The following is a 20,631-nucleotide window of genomic DNA, read 5'->3' as shown; positions in this document are numbered from 1 at the left end:
TTATCAGCAATTCTAACTCCTCTAGTGGGCACCTCACATAGAACATGTCAGCTTGTAAAGCACTGATTAGATATGTTTACATTTATTAAAAATGCTAAATAACGAGACTTGAAGTAAAGCGCACCTTAAACGGAAATTATAGGTGTCAAGTAGCTTAAATGTAATCAAGTTAAAAAGCGCAAGATCCTTCAAAAGGACCACAAAACTGCACTGAAGTCCAACACTTGTGTTAATGTACGCAAACCTGGAAACCAAGATGAAGTAATGGTCTCTCCGTCTTTCAATTCGGAGACAAACCTGGCGCTTTCGATCACAAACACTCTCATATGAATATGTGGCTCACACACGTACATAAGTCCTCGTGAGCCGCGCTGAGACGCGCATTAAGCTGCCAGTTTCTGCTGGAGGACGGAGCCGCTCCAGGCTGAATTACATGCGCAGTCCTGCCGAGAATCTCACATCACCACGGCAACCTGCGTTCACACCGAGTCCCCTTCAGCATCGGTGAGCTCCGATCCCATCCACAGGCAACCGGAGAGCCCGCAAGACCACCGTAAGTTTTTATTCCTCCTTCTGCTTCAGTGTTTCTGACGGTGCAGCGGTTTATTTGTGTTTATTAGACGGACGTGAATGCGGTTTAAGAACAGCCTGATCGGCTGCGGGTTATGTAGCTGGGGGATGATTATTTAATATCGATTAGATATGCGTTGCCCAATTAAGTGATTTAGTGCAGGTAGCTTATATTGGGGGGTTGTCATCCTCTTTGGGGAATGAATGGACAACAATAAAACCTTTATTTGAGTGCTCCATGGGACTGTATGTGTTACTGACATGCGTTGCAATTTCCCCTATACCTCCACATTATATAAGAGGCTACACTTAAATTCTGTGATTGCCCTCGTCTCCTATGGGTATTAATTAAGTCTGCAGTTCATTAAAAACAAGAATGTAGAAAATAAACAGTGGAAGAACGAAATATAAGAATATAAGTTTGCAATATTTGTTTAAATAGCCCAATAATTCAAAACACAACTGTGTGTTTTATCAATCCATATTTCTGGTCTCTGATTATTGCATACACAGCCTGTGTATCTTGCAGCAGCAGTCTTCAATGCAGTAAGTTTAGATATGCATGACCAGTGAACCCTGAAGAACTTGACAGGCGCAGGTAGCAAACACTCTGCTACCTATTCATAGCACAGCATGTATTCACCTTTAGACAGCTTCAAGTCTCCTTCAGTGTGTCAGATATGGGTGATGGATAGAACTGTGAAGTAATCATTAATCTTTTACAGTATAATTGTATGTATGATTGAAACAAGCCGTGGTTGTGAATTTGTAGGATGTCATTTGCAACTCCTTCCATTTCTGGACTCCTTTCCTGTCAGAGTGTGGGAACACTGAATGTTTGACAGCAGCACTCGACTCATTTGTTAATCACAGATTCAGGATGAATCATCGCATCCGCACTTCACTCCAACCGTGGGGAGGAAAAATGGCGGTCAGCGCAGATGACCACATTATAACCACCCACTCATCAAGAAATATGTGTTGTAGTCTTGAGTAATACCCTAGAGTCAGTCAAGATCTTACCTAACAAAGATTTTAAATGTCCAAATGGTTTTTGTTGTTTTCCAAAATGCTGAGAATGTTTGGTAGAAGGCTGTCACATAGTTAAAAATATTTTCATATGCATTTTCCACTTGATGACGGACTAGAGGCTTTAGTAAATGATCCTCTGTCTCCTTCATCAAAAACACATTTCCTGAGCACTGGGGATTTCTCCAGCAGCATACAAACTCTAGCTCTTTGCCTCCTGGTGTGTATCATCATTGTGAGTCACTGGCATCAGTGGGCCAATGGCATCCTTTGCTGGGGGAAGGTGTTGTGTTGCAATGCGTGAATGAGATAAGTGGCTCTTCACCTCTTCCCTCCACATTTAGTTCATCGTCACAGGAGAAAAATAAATCAGACAGTTATCTGAGCAGAACAGCACTGAGAGAATAAAGTTTGTATATGTTGGCTATAAACATTAAAAGTGAGAGGCTGGAGGAAGAGATGGATAGATAGTAGATTCATAGATACAGAGTAATAATGAAATATGTTTACTCCAGACTGTTGGGCTGGATAAACAGGAAACAGAGTCGGCTTCTCTGAGTTACTTAAATACTGTATGTCCTCGAGCTATTACCGCACTGATCAGCCCCAAGATTCAAACCTAATATTGTGTCTAGCACCAGGACATTAACAGCAGATCCTTTGGGTCCCACGAGTTACTGAGTGTGACTTCCGTTGATGAGGTTTATTTTGGCACACCCCGCAGGTGCTTTGACGAGATTGAGAGTTGTTATGAGTCTTTGATGGGTTTCTCATCAAAGACTCAAACTGAGCAGTTTTTACAGTGTGGCATGCTGGGGAAGGTTGCTGCCGTTGGGGAGTGTGCTTTATCTACAACAATGCGTTGGTGGGTGGTATATGCCAAAGTAACATGCCCAAAAATGCCAGGAACTAAGGTTTCCATGCAACAATGGACTGTAACAATATGATCAAAGTCATTCGCGTCGTGTGTCGACAGTTTTAAAAGGCAGTTAGTCAAGAAATAGCTTTAAATCTGCTAAATTGCTCTCTTTCAACTGCTATAATATGATTCCAGGAATATACTATGAACATTTAGTTAAATAGGCTGTTGGGTAGCTTAGCGGAAAGAGTAAAAATGTCTAGACTGCTCCCCGCCAAGAAATAGTAATTTAAAATATTTAATACGTGTATACATAGTGTTAGCCAGAATAACTTCTAAACAAACACTGGTTGTTATTCTGTGCATGTCAGTAAGCTATGCTCACAATAACAGTGTTTTTAAAATTTATCAAATGCATTATTCACTGTTTTAGCAAGAATTTAGCATGCATTTAATATTAAACACAAAGTGCAGCTTTGCATTATGGCAATATCATTGATTTTGTTAGTTTTTAATTTAGTCATAAAACTTAGAAGTGGCCTAATGTGGCACTATGCAAATTAAAGATATTGCCAAAGATTACATGTTTTTATGAAGCAGATGTGATGGCAGTGCATCTGATAGCTGTTTTGGCAAAGTCAGTGGCATATATTATGTTTATATTTATAAAAGAATGTCACTCGGTACAGTCATTGTTGCTGTAATTTGCATTGAGCAAAAGTGGTAGACCAACACACATTTCCTTATCTTCAGCTGCGCTGCTAAAATGACTCAAAATTAATTTTCATGCTCCTTTCTTCTTTTGATGCAGCGTATATTTCTCTTATCCTGGCCCATTAGTCCTCATCAGACTGTTATCTTCTCACTTCCTCTTGTGTCCTGGCAGGGTCCTCAAGCAGCTCCATCACATTTGGTTACAAAAACAGTCTGACTAAATCATCCCTGATTCCAAGATCCGTCCGGTCATTTTCAGACAGACGAGCAGCTATGGTGAAGCTGGGCAGCAATCTGTCCGATAAGCTGGAGAAGCAGCCATCTGCGGACGATGGCTTTGATAACATTCCCCTCATCACACCCCTGGAGGTCAACCAGCTCCAGCAGCCTTTTGCAGAAAAGGTAAAATTGTACTCCGCCTTGTTCTTTTTCTGTGCCTGCCCACTTCTGTTTTCTAAAATACTGTTTCCAAGTTGAACACTGGGTGCAACAGAACCATGCATTACAGCATTGCAAAAATGCCTAACAGATTATGACAAACAATATTTAAATTCATGTGGACATGCTTACCTGTCCTTACTTAAACCCCAATGCCGAGAGTGCTATATTTACCTCTCCTTGCCCACCATCCCAGGTTAAAACCTTGGCACCAGCCCACGCAATGCAAGCACCTCTTTGAATACATAACACAAGAAGAAAGCTCTCAGAATCATGTTTTGTCCGATAATGCTGTTAGCAGCACAGGATGTTCTACAGGCTCAGTAGATGATGGTGAAACATTAACATAAAAACACTTTGTAGTTCCCAAATGTGTTTTTAACATATCATTAAAACGATCTGCTTTTGCAAGTGATGCTTTTATTTTTTTTACACAACCATCATGGTGTTCAGTGGTAGCAGGATTGCTGAACCTGTGCTGAAAACTGAGGGCATCCTCGATCAACTATAATGGATTAATAGGAATTTTTCCAGGAACTCGCAGTGACAGTGCATTCCCTCTGCTGCAGGTCATTGTGAAAACGTCAACACAGTACCAGCTGCAGCAGAAGAAGAAGAACAAGCTGTATTTTCCCAACATTAAGAAGCTGAATATCAACCTTTACAGTGATGTCTCTGAGAAGGCCAAGGTAAAGGGTGAAAATCTTCACAAATGTAAATTTAGTATAAGTCTGTGTTGTGTTTCTGTTAAGTCCAGCATGCAGTGCTTGGTGGACTTTGCGTTTGTTTTAATAAACACTAGCACTGTTTTGAATCCATCTTATGTGCAATGGCCTGCTCCTGGAAATCCTCATTAGAGCATTTCATGTGTATTAATGTCTGGCTGAAAGAAGTCCCCAGCAAATGCACTGTATTGATTGCTAAAAAGCGTAGAGCCAAGCTCTTTAATTAAGTTGTTCATTCTATTTGAAACGGCTCAAGAACTCCATAAAAGATTGTAATATGTTGCCTCATTCATTTAATATGAAAGTTGCTAGTGGTTTAAGAAAACTTAAATAATCATATCGCTAATCATATCAACAACCTATTATATCATGAAAACAGGAGCTGTAGGGCTCTTCTGTCTCCTCTCCTTTCAGAAATGTTTGAATAGGAATCTGTGAAAGAATGACTTTAATTATCACTTGATTTATTACCAAAATAATGTGTTCATGTTCTCAGTAACTAATTTAGAGTGTTTTTCAGTACATCATGATGTTTCTTTTGAAAATTATATTTACAATAAGCAGGATTTATTATTCTTCCACTTGATAGGTCACAGCTGTATGATCATGCATAGCGTCCTCGGGTTCTCAATTAGATCCACTCCTTTGCTCATCATGTTGGGTTATAAAAAAGCAAAAAAAAAAAAAAAAAAGTGGTCAAAATGCCGAACTGAAGGCTTCAACATGGTAGTCCAATAGATAATTTCACAGTGGGTCCTTTTAGACTATAGCAGCTATACCAAGGCACCAAGAAAGACGTAACATCTATTTTGACAGACCTATAATCGTCACCATCTTCACATATAGTCTGTGTCCGGAGCTAAAGCACCTGGTGGCTAAAGGCCATAGACATAGGAGGAATCCAATTTGGTGCTATGTAAATAAAACTGAACTGAAAAGTATTGTCTTACATTCTGTATAACTATGTGTTTTTCCTCAGATCACAGGTCTGATCCTCATTACTCTGGCCTTTCTGACCAGCCTGCTCCTTCTGCTCATGTACAAAGCCATGTGGTACGACCAACTTACCTGCCCAGAGGGTTTCATCTTGAAGGTGGGCAGCATATCCATGTGTGCACAGCGAGCTTCTTTATTTTACAAACACCACGCTTAGCATAAACACATGTCTCGTAACCATGTGTCTGCACACATGCCCACACAAAGTCAGATCCTTCCCCTGATTTATGTTCATTTCCTAACAATGACTAAATTTTAAATTATAGCTTCAACCTACAAAGTAAAAATTTACATTATGAAATATTTTAAAGCTTTTATTTCTTAGAAGGCCGACAGATCCTCATGATATGACTGTTTAAATAGATTTATGTCCCCACAACATGAGTAATACTGTCACACACACACACACACACACACACACACACACACACACACACACACACACACACACACACACACACACACACACACAAACATAGATGTACAAATAGTGATATTTTTTTTAATATGGTTCAAGGAAAGCAAATTATCGGAGATGGTCTATTATCTTCTTGCAGCATAGCAGAGACCAGCTGAAGAAGGTCATAGTCTCATCTTTCTATATCACAAACTTATTACTGTGGAAGTAGTCTGTGTGGAGTACTTCGACAGTCTACAGTGCAGCTTGTCTGGTGTTTTCTTCTCCGCACACTCTCATTTCAGTCACTTCAGGACTAACACAAACTCATCGTCTGCAAACGACACCTTGGAGGCATCGTGCACCAAATCAGCACAACCGCGAATGTTAGTTAAAGGGCCTGTCTCGCAGTGGAAAATGAGAGAGTGGGGTAGATAGAGAGAGAGTGGGGGAAGGAAGGGAAGGGAGTGACAGCCTACTTACTGGTCAGGGAGAGATTGGGATGCCCGCTTGTGAATTGTAGGGGTCTTTAATTAGAGCTGAGCGTGACTAAACTGTGATTAAAGGCTTAACGGGGGGGGGGGAGCAAGGAAGGGAAGGGGGGGGATGGGAGGAGGACCTTCCGGCAAAGCTTTTGAAGTTTTTGCCGGTTACAGTTGCTTTTAGCATTTTTTCCCCCTACTAATGTGTTGTTAGAGACATAAAAAGAGGATGGAAGGTGGAGGGTGGTGTAGTCACTGCTGTGCTTTTCAGAGGCTTGACTCCTTGCTTTTAGGGAAGGTCAGGTAGTGGATTCTCCTTAAGGGAAAGACTTGCAAGGTCAGGGACACTTACATGGGCCCTTTTCAAAACACAACCATAAAAGGACGGGCATCCAGTGTCTTGGTTTAATTCACCCACATAATTTCATATGTATCTTTAATTCTATAAGGTAAATGTGAGTCTAAGGATGTTCTGAAGGATGCTTTAGCCTCAAGTGAAGGCTTATTAGGGATATGAATCTTTAATTATGTTTGTGCACCAAGCATTTAAACACCCTCAACTGTATTACTTTTCTGTCTGTAAAAGTTCTTCACACTATGATACTTCCTTGTATGTTTAAAAGCCTCAATTATCCTCTGGAGTACCTTTTACGTATATTGTTTTTTAAATTGTTTTCTTAGCCTCTGAAACAGCATTTGAAAATAATCTGAATGTGGTTTATTACATGTGGATGTAATACAACTTCCTGAACAGGACTGAAACATGGTTTTACACTTTAACTCTTTCCAGCCCCACCTAATGTATGTGAAATGCAAATGTTCCACTCAGCAGTTTGATGTGCATTGCATGTGAAAACAGGCAACATTCGACCCAGGATTACTTAGTTACTGTCTCAAGCTTCAGAAGCTTCTTCCAAAAGTGCAAAGACAAACAGTAACCTATGACAGCAAACGTCGTTGCTGGCTTACATTTTTCAATACATTTTTGTAAGTTGTTCTTGTAGAAAACCAGAATGCTCAAAGCAGCTGCACGCATGATTGAAAATGAAACAACAAGGTGAAACATACAGAAGAGCACGGATATAAATCAGAATACAATTAAACATTATTTTAGGTAAACTCTATAACAGGCACAGAAAACTATCAGTCATAATTGAATCTGTAATATCTAATTAATATGATGCAAATAAATGGTTCTTTATCCCCATGGACTGTACTTTCCTAGTCATAAAACAGATGGCTTCCTATTGGACCAGGTGGAGGAAATCTGCAGTTTATCTTGACTCAGGATAGCTTTTGTTCTGTGATGATGATGTCAAATCAGTGTGTAATACTGAAAACACCAAAGCTGTTTGTATATTTCTCTCTAACAGCAGAAGCACTGCACCCCTGCAGCTCTGGAGATGTACTACACAGAGCAGCAGGAGCAGGAGCAAGGTGTGCACGGCGGCACCAACGCCGGACTGTACGCTGCTCTCAGCCACCTAAACCAGGTCAAGAGGAGTGGACCTGAGCTGCCATCGCCATGGTTACCAGTCATCAGCGCTTTGAAGGAGGCTGAGGTGACCAAACCAGGCAGCGAACCGCTGAAAGGAGTGCTGGAAGCAGATGAGTGAAGAATGTGTAAGGGAGAAAATGACAATGAGGGGCATGGTGGATGTTATGTTACTTTATTTTTCGTCTGTGTGTGCGTGTTTGGATTTTTTTTTTTCTTCCCTCAGACAGCTCACTGAATCACTCGCTTACACTGGTGCTCCAATGTAAAGGCATGCGTGCGTGTGGTGAGTTCTTGTGGTTAAAGGCAGGAATGTGCATGACTTTTACAGCGTTACTGAGTCATGACTAAAGTCTGGATCCGGCGTGTGTGTCCGCACTCATGTAAATACTGTTCACTGTTCATGCTTACATTAGTATGAGCTCATGTGTGCATGTTTGCATTCATGTGTGGTGTATGTACGTATATACTGGGTAATATGTGTACTCATCTGAGTGAGTAGGAGGTGAGAGAAGAGAAGCAAGGCGAGAACTTGCAGTGAGAACTGAAGATAAGTTTTTAATGAGTTTCCCCTCATTGCGCTGCCTTGTTATCTTGCCTCGTCTTCTGATTTAGTCTTAGAGCAGAATGTATGAAGTCATTATTGAATGTGCACATAATTTGACTATTAAGACATTTTCCACTTTACTGAATTTAGTTGACCCCACATCTTATTATGTCTAGACTTTTAATTGCAGTTGTGTAAAGTTAAAGCCAAATTCGGATTTTGGGAAACAGTTTTGTCATAATGGGTTATTGGCTTTGTAATTAATTTCCAGAAAAGTTCACTTAATCAGTATTAATTAAATACAAAACACAATTAAGTATGCATCACTTAAACTTGCTGTTTGTTTTCTGAATCCACTCCTCATTTGATGACTCTTGTTATGTCACATTATGATGTGAGCTACTTTCTGTAATGATAGATACAGCTTAAGAGCCTTTAATGTATTATTACAAACAAAACCTGTACTGTATGTTCATGTAGGTATGCTTATTGTGAACAGTAGCCAATTACATGACGTTCTGTTTTTGTTTTCTTGTTTAACTTATGTTGCTATAAGTATTGTGTAAAAGCCTTTATGGTGAACGCAGGGTTAACTTATCACGATCCTGATGTATGAATAAGCTGCTCTAATCATACAGTAGATATAATAAGTGCTAATTATGTGTTAAAAGCGTCTATGTTTTTTAAATGTATTTAATTAACAAATAATATATATGTACAGTATTTAATGTGTCTTGACTCCAAGGTTTAGTTTGGAAAATTGCCGATGTAAGAAGTATGAAGAATTTCTCTTGACTTTTCTTTTTGTCTCATTCATTTTTTCCCTTTTTTTTCTCCAAATGGCATTAATCTTATTTTGGAGCAGAACTTTTCATGTGAGTCGGATGAATCTGAGATCACAGCACAGCTTGTTTCCAGTTGTTTAACTGCCAAACATTTACATCAGGCACATCTGTTCTGATGTCACCGACTGAACAGAAATAAATGTCTGAAGTGTTGAGTTCTCTCACTCAGAACCGGCAATGATGATTTAGAGTCATTGCTACTAATGAACTGAATTAATAACTTAACATCACTGATGATATTTTAGAAACAGTCATTAGGTGTTTCTATCCTCCGCAGTAAAAGTTGTCCTTGTCAGAGGTTTCAAACATAGTCTTGGCTTATGGTTGATTATCTAATTCTGTATAAAACAGTTTTACCAATAATAAGTTAATATGCACTCACTGGCCACATTCTTACCTACACCTGTTTAACTGCTCGTTAAGACAAATATTTAATCAGTTAATCACGTGGCAGCAATTCAAAGCATGTAGACATGTAGACATGCTCAAGACGACCTGCCAAAGTTCAAACTGAGCTTCAGAATGAGGAAGAAAGATTATTTTAAACATGGCATAGTGTTTGGCTGGTCTGAGTTTTTTAGAAACTGTTGATCTACTATGATTTTCCCACATAATCATCTCAAGGTTTTATGGTTGGAAAAAAGAGAAAATATCCAGCGAGCATCAGTTCTCTGTGTGAAAATGACTTTGATGCTACAGCAACTCAAATATCCACTTGTTGCAAAGGAAATATGCAGAAGAGCATCTCTGAATGTACAACACATCAAACCTTGAAGCAGATGGGCTTCACCAGCAGAAGAGCACACTGGGTGCCACTCCTGTCAGCTAAGAACAGGAAATTGAGGTTGCAGCTCACGCTGACTCACTAAACTTGGACAACTGAAGAAAAATGTTGCCTGGTCTGATGAGTCTAAATTTTAGCTGTGACATTTGGTTGGTAGGGTCAGAATTTGATGAGAACAACATGAAAGCATGGATTCATCCTGCCTTATATCAGTGGTCAGTGTAATGATGTGAATACTTTGGGTCACTTAGTAACAACTGTGGATTGTTTAAATGTGGAGTAACTGTGTGACACAATCATGTCAAAATTTCTAATGAATGTTTCCAGCTGAATACATGCCATGAACTCAGGCACTTCTTAAGGTAAAAGTGGGTCCAACCCAGTACTAGCACAGGTGTGCATAGTACAGTGGCTGGTGAGTGTATATGGTATTTCAGTGGATGTGATGCAATCATTTTAGTGCACAAAACCAAAGATAGTAATTAGGCGCTATTAAGGTATCAGATGTTCTCTTGACAGTATTTTGTCTAAAATACAGTGGGGCAAAAAGGTATTTAGTCAGCCACCGATTGTGCAAGTTCCCCCACTTAAAATGATGACAGAGGTCAGTAATTTGCACCAGAGGTACACTTCAACTGTGAGAGACAGAATGTGAAAAAAAAATCCATGAATTCACATGGTAGGATTTGTAAAGAATTTATTCGTAAATCAGGGTGGAAAATAAGTATTTGGTCACCTCAAACAAGGAAAATCCCTGGCTCTCACAGACCTGTAACGTCTTCTGTAAGAAGCTTTTCTGTCCCCCACTCGTTACCTGTATGAATGGCACCTGTTTGACCTCATCATCTGTATAAAAGACACCTGTCCACAGCCTCAACCAGTCAGACTCCAAACTCCGCCATGGCCAAGACCAAAGAGCTTTCGAAGGACACCAGGAAAAGAATTGTAGACCTGCACCAGACTGGGAAGAGTGAATCTACAATAGGCAAGCAGCTTGGTGTGAAAAAATCAACTGTGGGAGCAATCATCAGAAAATGGAAGACATACAAGACCACTGATAATCTCCCTCGATCTGGGGCCCCACGCAATATCTCATCCCGTGGGGTCAAAATGATCATGAGAACGGTGAGCAAAGATCCCAGAACCACACGGGGGGACCTGGTGAATGACCTGCAGAGAGCTGGGACCAAAGTAACAAAGGTCACCATCAGTAACACACTACAACGGCAGGGAATCAAATCCCGCAGTGCCAGACGTGTTCCGCTGCTGAAGCCAGTGCATGTCCAGGCCCGTCTGAAGTTTGCCAGAGAGCACATGGATGATACAGCAGAGGATTGGGAGAATGTCATGTGGTCAGATGAAACCAAAGTAGAACTTTTTCGTATAAACTCAACTCGTCGTGTTTGGAGGAAGAAGAATACTGAGTTGCATCCCAAGAACACCATACCTACTGTGAAGCATGGGGGTGGAAACATCATGCTATGGGGCTGTTTTTCTGCCAAGGGGACAGGACGACTGATCCGTGTTAAGGACAGAATGAATGGGGCCAAGTATCGTGAGATTTTGAGCCAAAACCTCCTTCCATCAGTGAGAACTTTGAAGATGAAACGAGGCTGGGTCTTCCAACATGACAATGATCCAAAACACACCGCCCGGGCAACAAAGGAGTGGCTCCGCAAGAAGCATTTGAAAGTCCTGGAGTGGCCTAGCCAGTCTCCAGACCTCAACCCCATAGAAAATCTGTGGCGGGAGTTGAAAGTCCGTGTTGCTCGGCGACAGCCCCAAAACATCACTGCTCTTGAGAAGATCTGCATGGAGGAATGGGACAAAATACCAGCTACTGTGTGTGCAAACCTGGTAAAGACCTATAGTAAACGTTTGACCTCTGTTATTGCCAACAAAGGTTATGTTACAAAGTATTGAGTTGTATTTTTGTTATTGACCAAATACTTATTTTCCACCCTGATTTACGAATAAATTCTTTACAAATCCTACCATGTGAATTCATGGATTTTTTTTTCACATTCTGTCTCTCACAGTTGAAGTGTACCTCTGGTGCAAATTACTGACCTCTGTCATCATTTTAAGTGGGGGAACTTGCACAATCGGTGGCTGACTAAATACTTTTTTGCCCCACTGTAAGTTATGATAGCAATATTACCATAACAGCTATAAATAACATATTATCATTCAAATTTAGTTTATCTTTAATGTATTTTTTTTTTGTAAATGGTTATTGTTTTTTTCTTTTCTCCTTTAATTTTATGCTTTGGTAGCCACACAGTGTGGTGTTGACTAGTAACTAATAATTACTTTTATTTTTTACTAATTACTAGTGTTTTTTCCATCCCCCTATTGTATAAAGTGTAACAGAGTTACTGGATTATTTGTATATTGCATTATTAACATGAAATCAATATGGTATTCTATCTCACATGTTAACACAAGGATATCCCCACAGAATTTGCAAGCCAGCAACTTCAAACTTTGTTAAATGTACGGTTACATTGTAACCTTGGTTCTCCGAGTTAGAGACTATCGCTCCTCTCCGTTACATATGTAACGGACTTTCACTAGTACAAACTAGATAAATAAAACAGGACCTCATGTCACACAAATGTTATAAATATTCTTTAAGTAATCATTATTATTTATTTTTTTATTTTGCTTTATTTTATCAAGCTAATGAGTCACTAAACAGGTTTTATAGTGAGTTTGTTTCTGAAAATAAATCAGAGACAGCTTGTAATTGTTCCTTCAGTTATTCTTGAGTAACTTTTGTGACACATTTTACTTATAAAACATGCATATAGCCAAGTATATTTTAAATGCAGACCTGCTCTTTGTGATTAAATATTTCTGTAAAGACACTTTGAATGCTTTCCACACATTCCTGCTTTTTGAGCTACATAGGAAAAAGGGATCAGTGCATATTTTTTAATATTTAAAAAATGTAATCTTGAATTACCGGCAGAAGAAAAATGTTCGGCTCCGTTTACACTCTGTTGCTCAAAGCTGATCAGTATGCATAGAATTCAAAATATGACTCTTTCCATCTCCTCAAACTTTAGTTTAGCAATTCAAAGCCAAGCCACATCCTCTTATTCTCTCTCTTTGCTGGGTTCACTGCTGTGAGCCTGTCTGCATCTCATTTACACTCACATATTTTCACACCATCGCTGTAAACCCAGGGATGTGTGGCTCAAAGACTTGAAGGTGTGTGTGTGTGTGTGTGTGTGTGTGTGTGTGAATATGAAACCATTAACCTAAAGTTATGTGTTTGATAAAGTTTATGTGCAACTTGTGTCTGTTACAGTATATTTAAGCCTTCATGTGGTGTGTGTGTGTGTGTGTGTGTGTGTGTGTGTGTGTGTGTGTGTGTGTGTGCGCGTGTGTGCGTGTGTGTGAGCGAGTGAGTGAGAGAGAGACGCTGTGCTTAGGTTGTTAATTAAATCTACATTACACCCTGTTTACCCTTTAGGGTCCTTTCTCCTCCTCACTGTTGTTGCTGAGTGACATACTTTGAGATGCTGTTGGCCCAGGGCATGGAATTAAATAAAGTGCTAAAAAATATTTATTGGTGCATTTAAAGGTCCCATGCTTGGTCAAGGCATAGCATGTTGTGCCAAAAGGGCTTAGATTCAGGGCCTGAGGAAAATCACGTAAAATCAGCCGAGTAGTCACGTAAAGGCGGCCAAGCCTATTTTTCCTGCTTTATAGCATCAACAGATCTGAACAGTAAAATAGCAGGTTGGCTTTTTAATTTGTTCTGGCCACTTGGAGTCCCCCCACCCTTCCCCTGCGTTCCCCCTGAAGATCGTGAGGGAGGCCATGCCAAGAGTTATTTAGCTGTTAGCGTCGCACCAAAACTACATTCCTCTGAGTTCTGATGCCACTGATGTAAGTACTTTCTTCCTTGTTTGTGTGCCTCTCAGGCTGCAGTGTCAGCTTTTCAAGAAAAAAGAGTAAGCAAAGGTAGGTGTGGCTCCAAAAGACAGAGAGAAGGAGCAACATCTACTGATCAGTCATTACTAAAAAAACCTGTTATTGTTGTTGGTCCTCCTCGTGCTGCTATAATATCACCAATCAATCTGGGCATGGATATAGGAAATCTGGCAACCCATCCAACAAGATAGGGTTTATACACAGACAGACAGGGCCCATTTGGGTCACTCCACTGCATCCAGAGGATGATCGATCAGATTTGGATCTGGGGAGTTTCAAAACAACACCTTGTTTTCCTCATGCCGACCCTGAGCGGTTCTGCGTTTTTTTGCATGTCTTAGGGTGCATTATCCCTCTCAAAGGAAAGGCATGTGGACTGGCAATTTTCTAGTTTTATTGAGCACTCAAAGCACTTTACACCACAAGCCACACTCACCCATTTACACACACATTCATGAAGGGGGCATCCCAGGGCAACAGCATTGTTAAGACAGAAACGTATGGCAAAGTAAAATCCCCACCAGGACCTAAGGATTCCCAGCAGAGCTTTGCTTAATAAAAAGATGATCAGTATTAATTGTGTAACCTATCAATTTTACCTGTTGTGTCTCGATGTACACTGAGCAGCAATACATTAGTTGTCAGTTTTTTGATAACATGACAGGTACAGGAGAGGTTCTCCTGTGGCCTTGAGTTTACTCCAAGGCAGCCAGCGGCGATTCAGAAGGAGTCCAAGTGAAGAAAAAGAGCCTTGCTCTGCTTCAAAGGTGCTGATTGGTTGATTTGGTTCATTCAGACATCATATTTTCAGCTCACTCTTCATGTTGAGCAATGCCAACCAATTATTTACTATATACATGCAGAAATCTGCCAGTCTTTTGCTTTATAAAAAGAAACTATTTATCTGATTTCAAACTGATTAAGTGCTCTTAAATATGAGCAATCATGGTCTCTCAATAGAAATTGACATCAGCAGGAAGCATAAAGAATTTCAGACATGTGGATATAGAAATACTTCAAGCAAAGTGTAATTTTTAGTTGGGAAAATTGTGGTTTTGTCTACATTTTTCATTTCATGTAAATGTTTCATGGCATGCAACTTGTAAAAAAGAAAACCCAACAACAAACTAGTGCTGTCAGCGTTAATCTCGTTAAAATGACGTTAACACCATAACCGTTACTGCGGATCGCCCCATGCGTGGCATCAACACATTAACGAACTAACCGTGTTAACAGACATGTTCTAATTTTATTTCGTTTGAACTGTTGTTATACTGGTTCTTATATGTTATTTAATATATTCTGTCTGCTAACAACATAATTTCATTCCTCCATTGTTTATACATACAATAAATAGATATAATAAGTAAAAATATTTCAGTCTATTGTTGATTTTCCATTTTATGTTAATCAATAATAAAATAGATCAAATAAAGCTGGCGCAGTTCATCTGCTAGCAGGAAGTTGTTGGTTTACATATCAAAGTATCCTTGGGCAAGATACTGAACTGCAATTTGCTCCTGATGTGTTCACTGGAGTGTAAATGTTAGATACAAAGCATTAGAAGTGCATGGTTGAATGTTTGTGTCTGAATGGGTGAATGAGGCTGGTAGTATAAAGTGCTCTGAGTGCTCAAGCAGTAGTAGAGTAGAAAAGCGCCATTTAAGAACCAGTTCATTTACCAGTTAACAAAACACATCAAGGGGGAAATCCTTGTCTCTACCTGCTCAAACACATGTGACTAATCATGTGACCACTTTTGCACGTTTTGTTGCAAGGTGGAGTGTCTCTTTTCCTGTTCACAGTCAGCAAAGAACTTATTTTGTCCGTTAGCTGGCTCATTAAAGCATTTTAACTCTTAGAAGTTGGACGACGGGGCAAATGAGGATGACAAAACAAGACAGCAAAGAAAATGAAGGACAAACAGAAGAAAAGAGAAAGAGCAGATGAGAGGCGGCCAGGCCTGGGAAGTGTAGGTGGGGGGTGAGGGTTTGAGCAGAAGAAGAGGAGGCGGTAGAGGCCAAGAGGCATGGAGGAGGTAGTGGTGGAGGAGGAGGGTGAATCCAAGCTGACCCCTGTGTCTGTGTGTGTTGTTGTGTGTCTCAGTGGGTTTCCTCTGCCCTGGCGCCAGCTGGAAATGCCTCCACTAAGCAGAGGCAGTACACACATCATCCTCCATTCACTGCCATTCAGCCCCCTTTGATGAGAGTAACACTATACATGCTCAGCGAGCCTCACAGATCCTATCAAGCTGCTGTTTAAAGGGCATGAGCTAGAGCCGAGGCAGCTGATCATAACTTATCGAGCGCTCGAACGCGCTGTCATCCAGTTTCGTTGTCCCGCGGAGATAATAAAAGCAAGGACGATTGAGTAGGTTTTGTAATTGGAGTGATGTACTTACAGTGGTAGAGGTTTCATGAGGTACGCTGCCACCTAGGGGTCATCTCCCATTGTTGCAAAGAGGGATGTTCTTTCTGCGTATTTTGAACCACTAGCTTGATAAGCAGAATCAAGATGGTTTATGTTTGCCTAGAAGTGTTTGAAACCACTAAAAAAAGATGTTTTATTGCCCTTCTTTGTTTTTCACTGTTCAAGTGTAATTATGCCTTTTGAACCATAGCTTGAATACCTGCTATTAGATTAGGAACAGTTGCCCTTTTAAAGTTAATCCTCATGATGGTCTTTTTAAAATGACTCAATAGCCATGAAATTAGTCATTAGTTTTGTTTTCCTGCCGTGATGTTGCCCTCATGCAACAAAGACCTCGCCAGTAAACAATTATCCGACCTACACAGCGAGGTAAAGGCCCAAAGCTGCAGCCCAGACATGCCGTGAGGAAGAAAAACAACCGGCTTTGCTTAACTTAACTTTAGTTTGCTTTGTTCTGGCCATTAAGGAGCTGAAATATTGTCATTACTCATAGACCAAATCATTTTACGACATCCTGTAATTAAGCTTTAAGCTAATAGGTTAATGAGACAAACGAAGTTTGAATGCTTAAAGTTGGTTTCTATTAGTGATGCCATTGCAGGGTGAAGCACAATGCTGCATGCTTTGCACACTCACACATGCGCACACATACACACACATGCATGCAACACAAACAGAGAACAGGCTGGTTTGATTTAGGTTTTGTGGTTCCCTCCTGGTTTAGCCTCAGACAGGACCAGAGACCAGTTCAGCCTGAGCCTGGCCGTCTCTGCTAAGCTTTAAGTTGAAACCCTCCAAATTGGGTTTAATCTGTGTTTTGCTTTGCCAATTATCAACCCGCAGAGTTGCATGGCAAATGGGGATGAATGAGCTTTAGATGGGCCTGGTTGAGAGAAAGGTCACAATGTGATTAATGGTGATCTGTTGAATGCATGACTCGGCTCGCTAGCTCTCGTACAGGATGAGTTATCGGCAAACGAACATCTGCAGGACAAATGTAAAGTGTGATGAGGCAGAAATATCACTCAAGTCTTAAGGAAATGTGTAGAAAACTGTTCCTAAAAGCCAAAGTGTCTTTACATTTGTTTTTCAATCAAGCTATGCAGACAAGCTCTGGTTTCATCTATTACCAGAGCTGTGCCATCAGTTTTATGGAGATTTATATGCTGTCTGTGTTTGCTATTTATTATAATCAATGGTGTTCATGTCACGTTCAAATCATAGTAAGACACTCATAAAAGCAACATGACATAATCTGCACAACTCTGGATACTTTTAATCATTTTTACTATTGCTCCCAATGGGGCATCCACATATTTTGCAGGTGGAAACAGTCTTATTTTGGCGTAAGACTTCAACATAAAGTCTAAATTACACACTGATGTACTAGAACACAGATAGAAGAGTCGAACATCTGCAGACTGAAAACCCATCTGATCCTTGTGGCTCTTTTGTGTCTGTACTTGAGTGGTTTTAATGTCTCTGTGTCACCCGATCTTTGTTTTATGTGTGTTCCTAAATAATGGTCGGCTGTTCTGACTGAACAGGAAAATCTCCATAGTGGTCTGTTTTTATAATCTACATTTCTTGATTATTAGAAAAAATTTTTTTTTTTTACAAATTCCCCTCTGTTAGGTCACATCACAGGATTTTTATTACTTTAATCGAACTGAATTTATTCTCAATTGATTCTAACTTGAGTGAAATTATTCCTTTAAACCAATTTTATGTCCAATTTTATGTATGAGACTTTATTGATCCCACAACGGGGAAATTTTTGCATCACCTCAGCTCAGGTACAGATATCAGAAGGAAATACAAAAATACAAATAAGTACAATCAATGAAAAAAAGTAAGATAATACACTAATAATACACAATAATACACAAATAAAGATCATGTCACATTATTGAGGCAGTAAAGTTATTCTAGCAGTTTCTGATTAACGGTTTGTGGTGCACTAATTAGTTTTACTTTAAGAGGCTTGCCTTTTCTTCTTCTTTTGCCTTTGTGATGTTATGAGTAACAAACACCTCCATCTCAGTCTGTTACTGTTGTCTTAGTTTGCGGTATTCCTGTCTGTCTGTGGGATTCTCCAATTCTTTATTCCAGGATGTTCTCACTGACCTTTCTCTCCCTCTGGGTGTCTTCATCTTTTTTCTCTGCTGGTGTCAGTGTTGACACACAAAGCATATTTGGGATTCCATCATTTAATTAAAGGAACACAAAGTTCATATTGAATTGCTCATTGCACTTCACTGTACCAGAACTCTCAGTGTTGATTCTTTTTTGTTTGTCCTTTAAAGCACACAAAACAGTTAATAAAATAGAAATAGCATTTCTCTCTGTGACCCCGTGCAATACTTACTTTCTGCCTCGAGTGTCCACAGTGTCAGTGTGAAATCTCTTCAGTATGTAGTGCCCTCTGGCAAAAAAATGACTTTGAGAGTCGTAGAAATTGCATCAATATGCCTGTTTGTGCCGGAGAAAAGCGATCCCTTTTTTTTTTAGCGTGCATGCTGTTATCATTTAGGAGCAAGTGAATAACAACATGATTTTGGATCCAGTGTCATTTATTCTGCTTTGTCATCACTTCACTGTCATGGTTTAAAACTCTGCCCACAAAGGGAAAATAATTGGTTTCCCACAATCCTTCTTCAATGCAAAACTTTTGTGTTAGATTAAATAGTCACTGACAAATAATGTAAAATCAATACAGTATGAACCAATTAGTACTTTGATGAAAGATGAAACTGCCACCAATGCTCTTTCTTGCAACTTTAAGAACAGCCTCTTCCCTCTGTTTCATATGCCTCTCCACTGTCTTTCACCACATGCAGCTTGGCAATTTTTATGTTATCCTGCTCGCAGGCACAACCAAACAATCAAAAACAAAACCTGTGCAAGTCAAGATATTCATAAGGAAATTGAATTACAGCTCACTGTTACTGTAGTTCTCCCATCAACTAATTTTTCATGGGTTTTTCTTCATGACCCTAAAACCAAGAGCAGTTTTGAAAGATAGAATATTGTTTTCCAGGTCCAGACCACTGAACAGGGGTGTGGCTACAAATTCTGGGACCCCTGACAACATCTCACAACCCCCAACAAGTTTCTAATCCCTGACATGTTCCAGAGAGCCAGTCCAGCCTCTGGGTTTCCCGAAAAGGGTGTCACAGCCCAAGAACCATCGCTTATCCTCCCAAACCAAATGAATTTATTCAACATTTTTGTATCGATGTTTGAGCAGCCACTAAGAAACATCTCTGTTCTGCTTAGGAATGTCAAATATTTTAATATTTTGTGGGGTAGAAACGCACATTTTCAAGACAGTAATCTGTCCTGGTGTGTTAGTGGAATATCAGAATTTACCGCAAGCTGAGCTTTGCCCAAAATCACCCACTGCAAAGTATTTTCATCAACATGTGAGAAACAATCCTCATCTTTAAAATTATGTCATTTTCTCCAATGAATTTTAAGCCTCTGAAAATGGGGAACTGTGTATAAAAATGGCTGCAATTTTTAAGCAGTTGATGCAAATGTTTTTAAAAATCCCTCAAACTAAAGCTGAAAGTCATCACTTTAGTTTGATTTAAAGCCTTTGTGGTTGTGCACAGTGGAAAAAATACAAAATTGAGTCATTGCCCAACAAATAAGGTCCTAACTGTTTGCAAGTAAATTAACAAAATGAGTGTTGTGCAGATTATACTCATTGCATTTGCAATTTGACTTCTGCTGTGGTTCACTGCAACAAATGCTCTACTAGGAGGGATGTGTGACCTCCAATATATTTCATGATTATGGTAATTGGTAAATTGCTAAATGGTAATTAGCAAAAAAAAAAGGTTTTTGGTGTACTTGTTGCACAGGGAATTCTTCACTTTACTGCAATAATGTTCATTTATTTGTGTCTAATTCTATTTTCACAATCCTCTAATTACTTAGCTCACTGTGTTGTTGGGTGTGTACTATATGAGACATAAAGGTCTTTTCAACGGCGGTGTGGCAGGTGGATGCACTGCACTACTCCCAAATTCAAAGGTCCACCCAAACCTCAGTGAAGCAGCATTTGCACTTCTGCTCTACAATGTCATAATCATTTAGGGCCTCAGTTAACAGGCAGCTATGACATGGATTTTTACAGGATTAGCTTTGATTGTCACTGATGACAGATTCCCCAAAATCCCTCAGTGGGGCAACTCGGAGCCACTTACACAGTGGTTCAACTGTCAGCAAACCCCACTGAGATCCAGTTAAAGCTGATACAGAGCTCACTCACACTGCACAACACAATCCTGCTTTTTTGTTGTTAGGCAACCACGGTTTCACCAGAGGCTTATCTCGCTGCCTGTGGATGATGTATCATTATTGTCCC

General features: G+C 39.9%; 1 protein-coding gene across 3 annotated transcripts; it reads left to right on the top strand.

Moving 5' to 3' along the window:
* Positions 1 to 253: 253 nt before the first annotated feature.
* caly (calcyon neuron-specific vesicular protein) lies at positions 254 to 8,912 on the top strand. Of its 3 annotated transcripts, none has more exons than XM_085163451.1 (5): positions 254 to 553; positions 3,412 to 3,574; positions 4,180 to 4,299; positions 5,315 to 5,428; positions 7,584 to 8,912. In XM_085163451.1, the coding sequence occupies exons 2-5, from the start codon at positions 3,446 to 3,448 to the stop codon at positions 7,824 to 7,826; spliced, it is 606 nt and encodes a 201-aa protein (XP_085019577.1). In that variant the 5' UTR covers positions 254 to 553; positions 3,412 to 3,445; the 3' UTR covers positions 7,827 to 8,912. The 3 variants fall into 3 exon arrangements, with proteins under 3 accessions (XP_085019577.1, XP_085019576.1, XP_085019574.1); XM_085163450.1 differs by having other exon boundaries at positions 256 to 553; positions 3,432 to 3,574; XM_085163448.1 differs by having other exon boundaries at positions 256 to 553; positions 3,345 to 3,574.
* The last annotated feature ends 11,719 nt before the right edge of the window (positions 8,913 to 20,631 follow it).

This window comes from Neolamprologus multifasciatus, chromosome 6 (assembly GCF_963576455.1).
Source record: "Neolamprologus multifasciatus chromosome 6, fNeoMul1.2, whole genome shotgun sequence".
In the NCBI taxonomy this organism is placed as follows: Eukaryota; Metazoa; Chordata; class Actinopteri; order Cichliformes; family Cichlidae; genus Neolamprologus; species Neolamprologus multifasciatus.
Note: the sequence above shows the minus strand (reverse complement) of the source record. Positions and strands in the feature narration are given on the sequence as shown.

Bases quoted from the DNA above. Each gene is read 5' to 3' on its own strand.
- caly (XM_085163451.1), top strand. From the start codon at position 3,446: ATGGTGAAGCTGGGCAGCAATCTGTCCGATAAGCTGGAGAAGCAGCCA. The intron at 3,575-4,179 runs GTAAAATTGTAC...CCTCTGCTGCAG, and splicing joins AGCAGCCTTTTGCAGAAAAG to GTCATTGTGAAAACGTCAAC. The intron at 5,429-7,583 runs GTGGGCAGCATA...TCTCTCTAACAG, and splicing joins CAGAGGGTTTCATCTTGAAG to CAGAAGCACTGCACCCCTGC.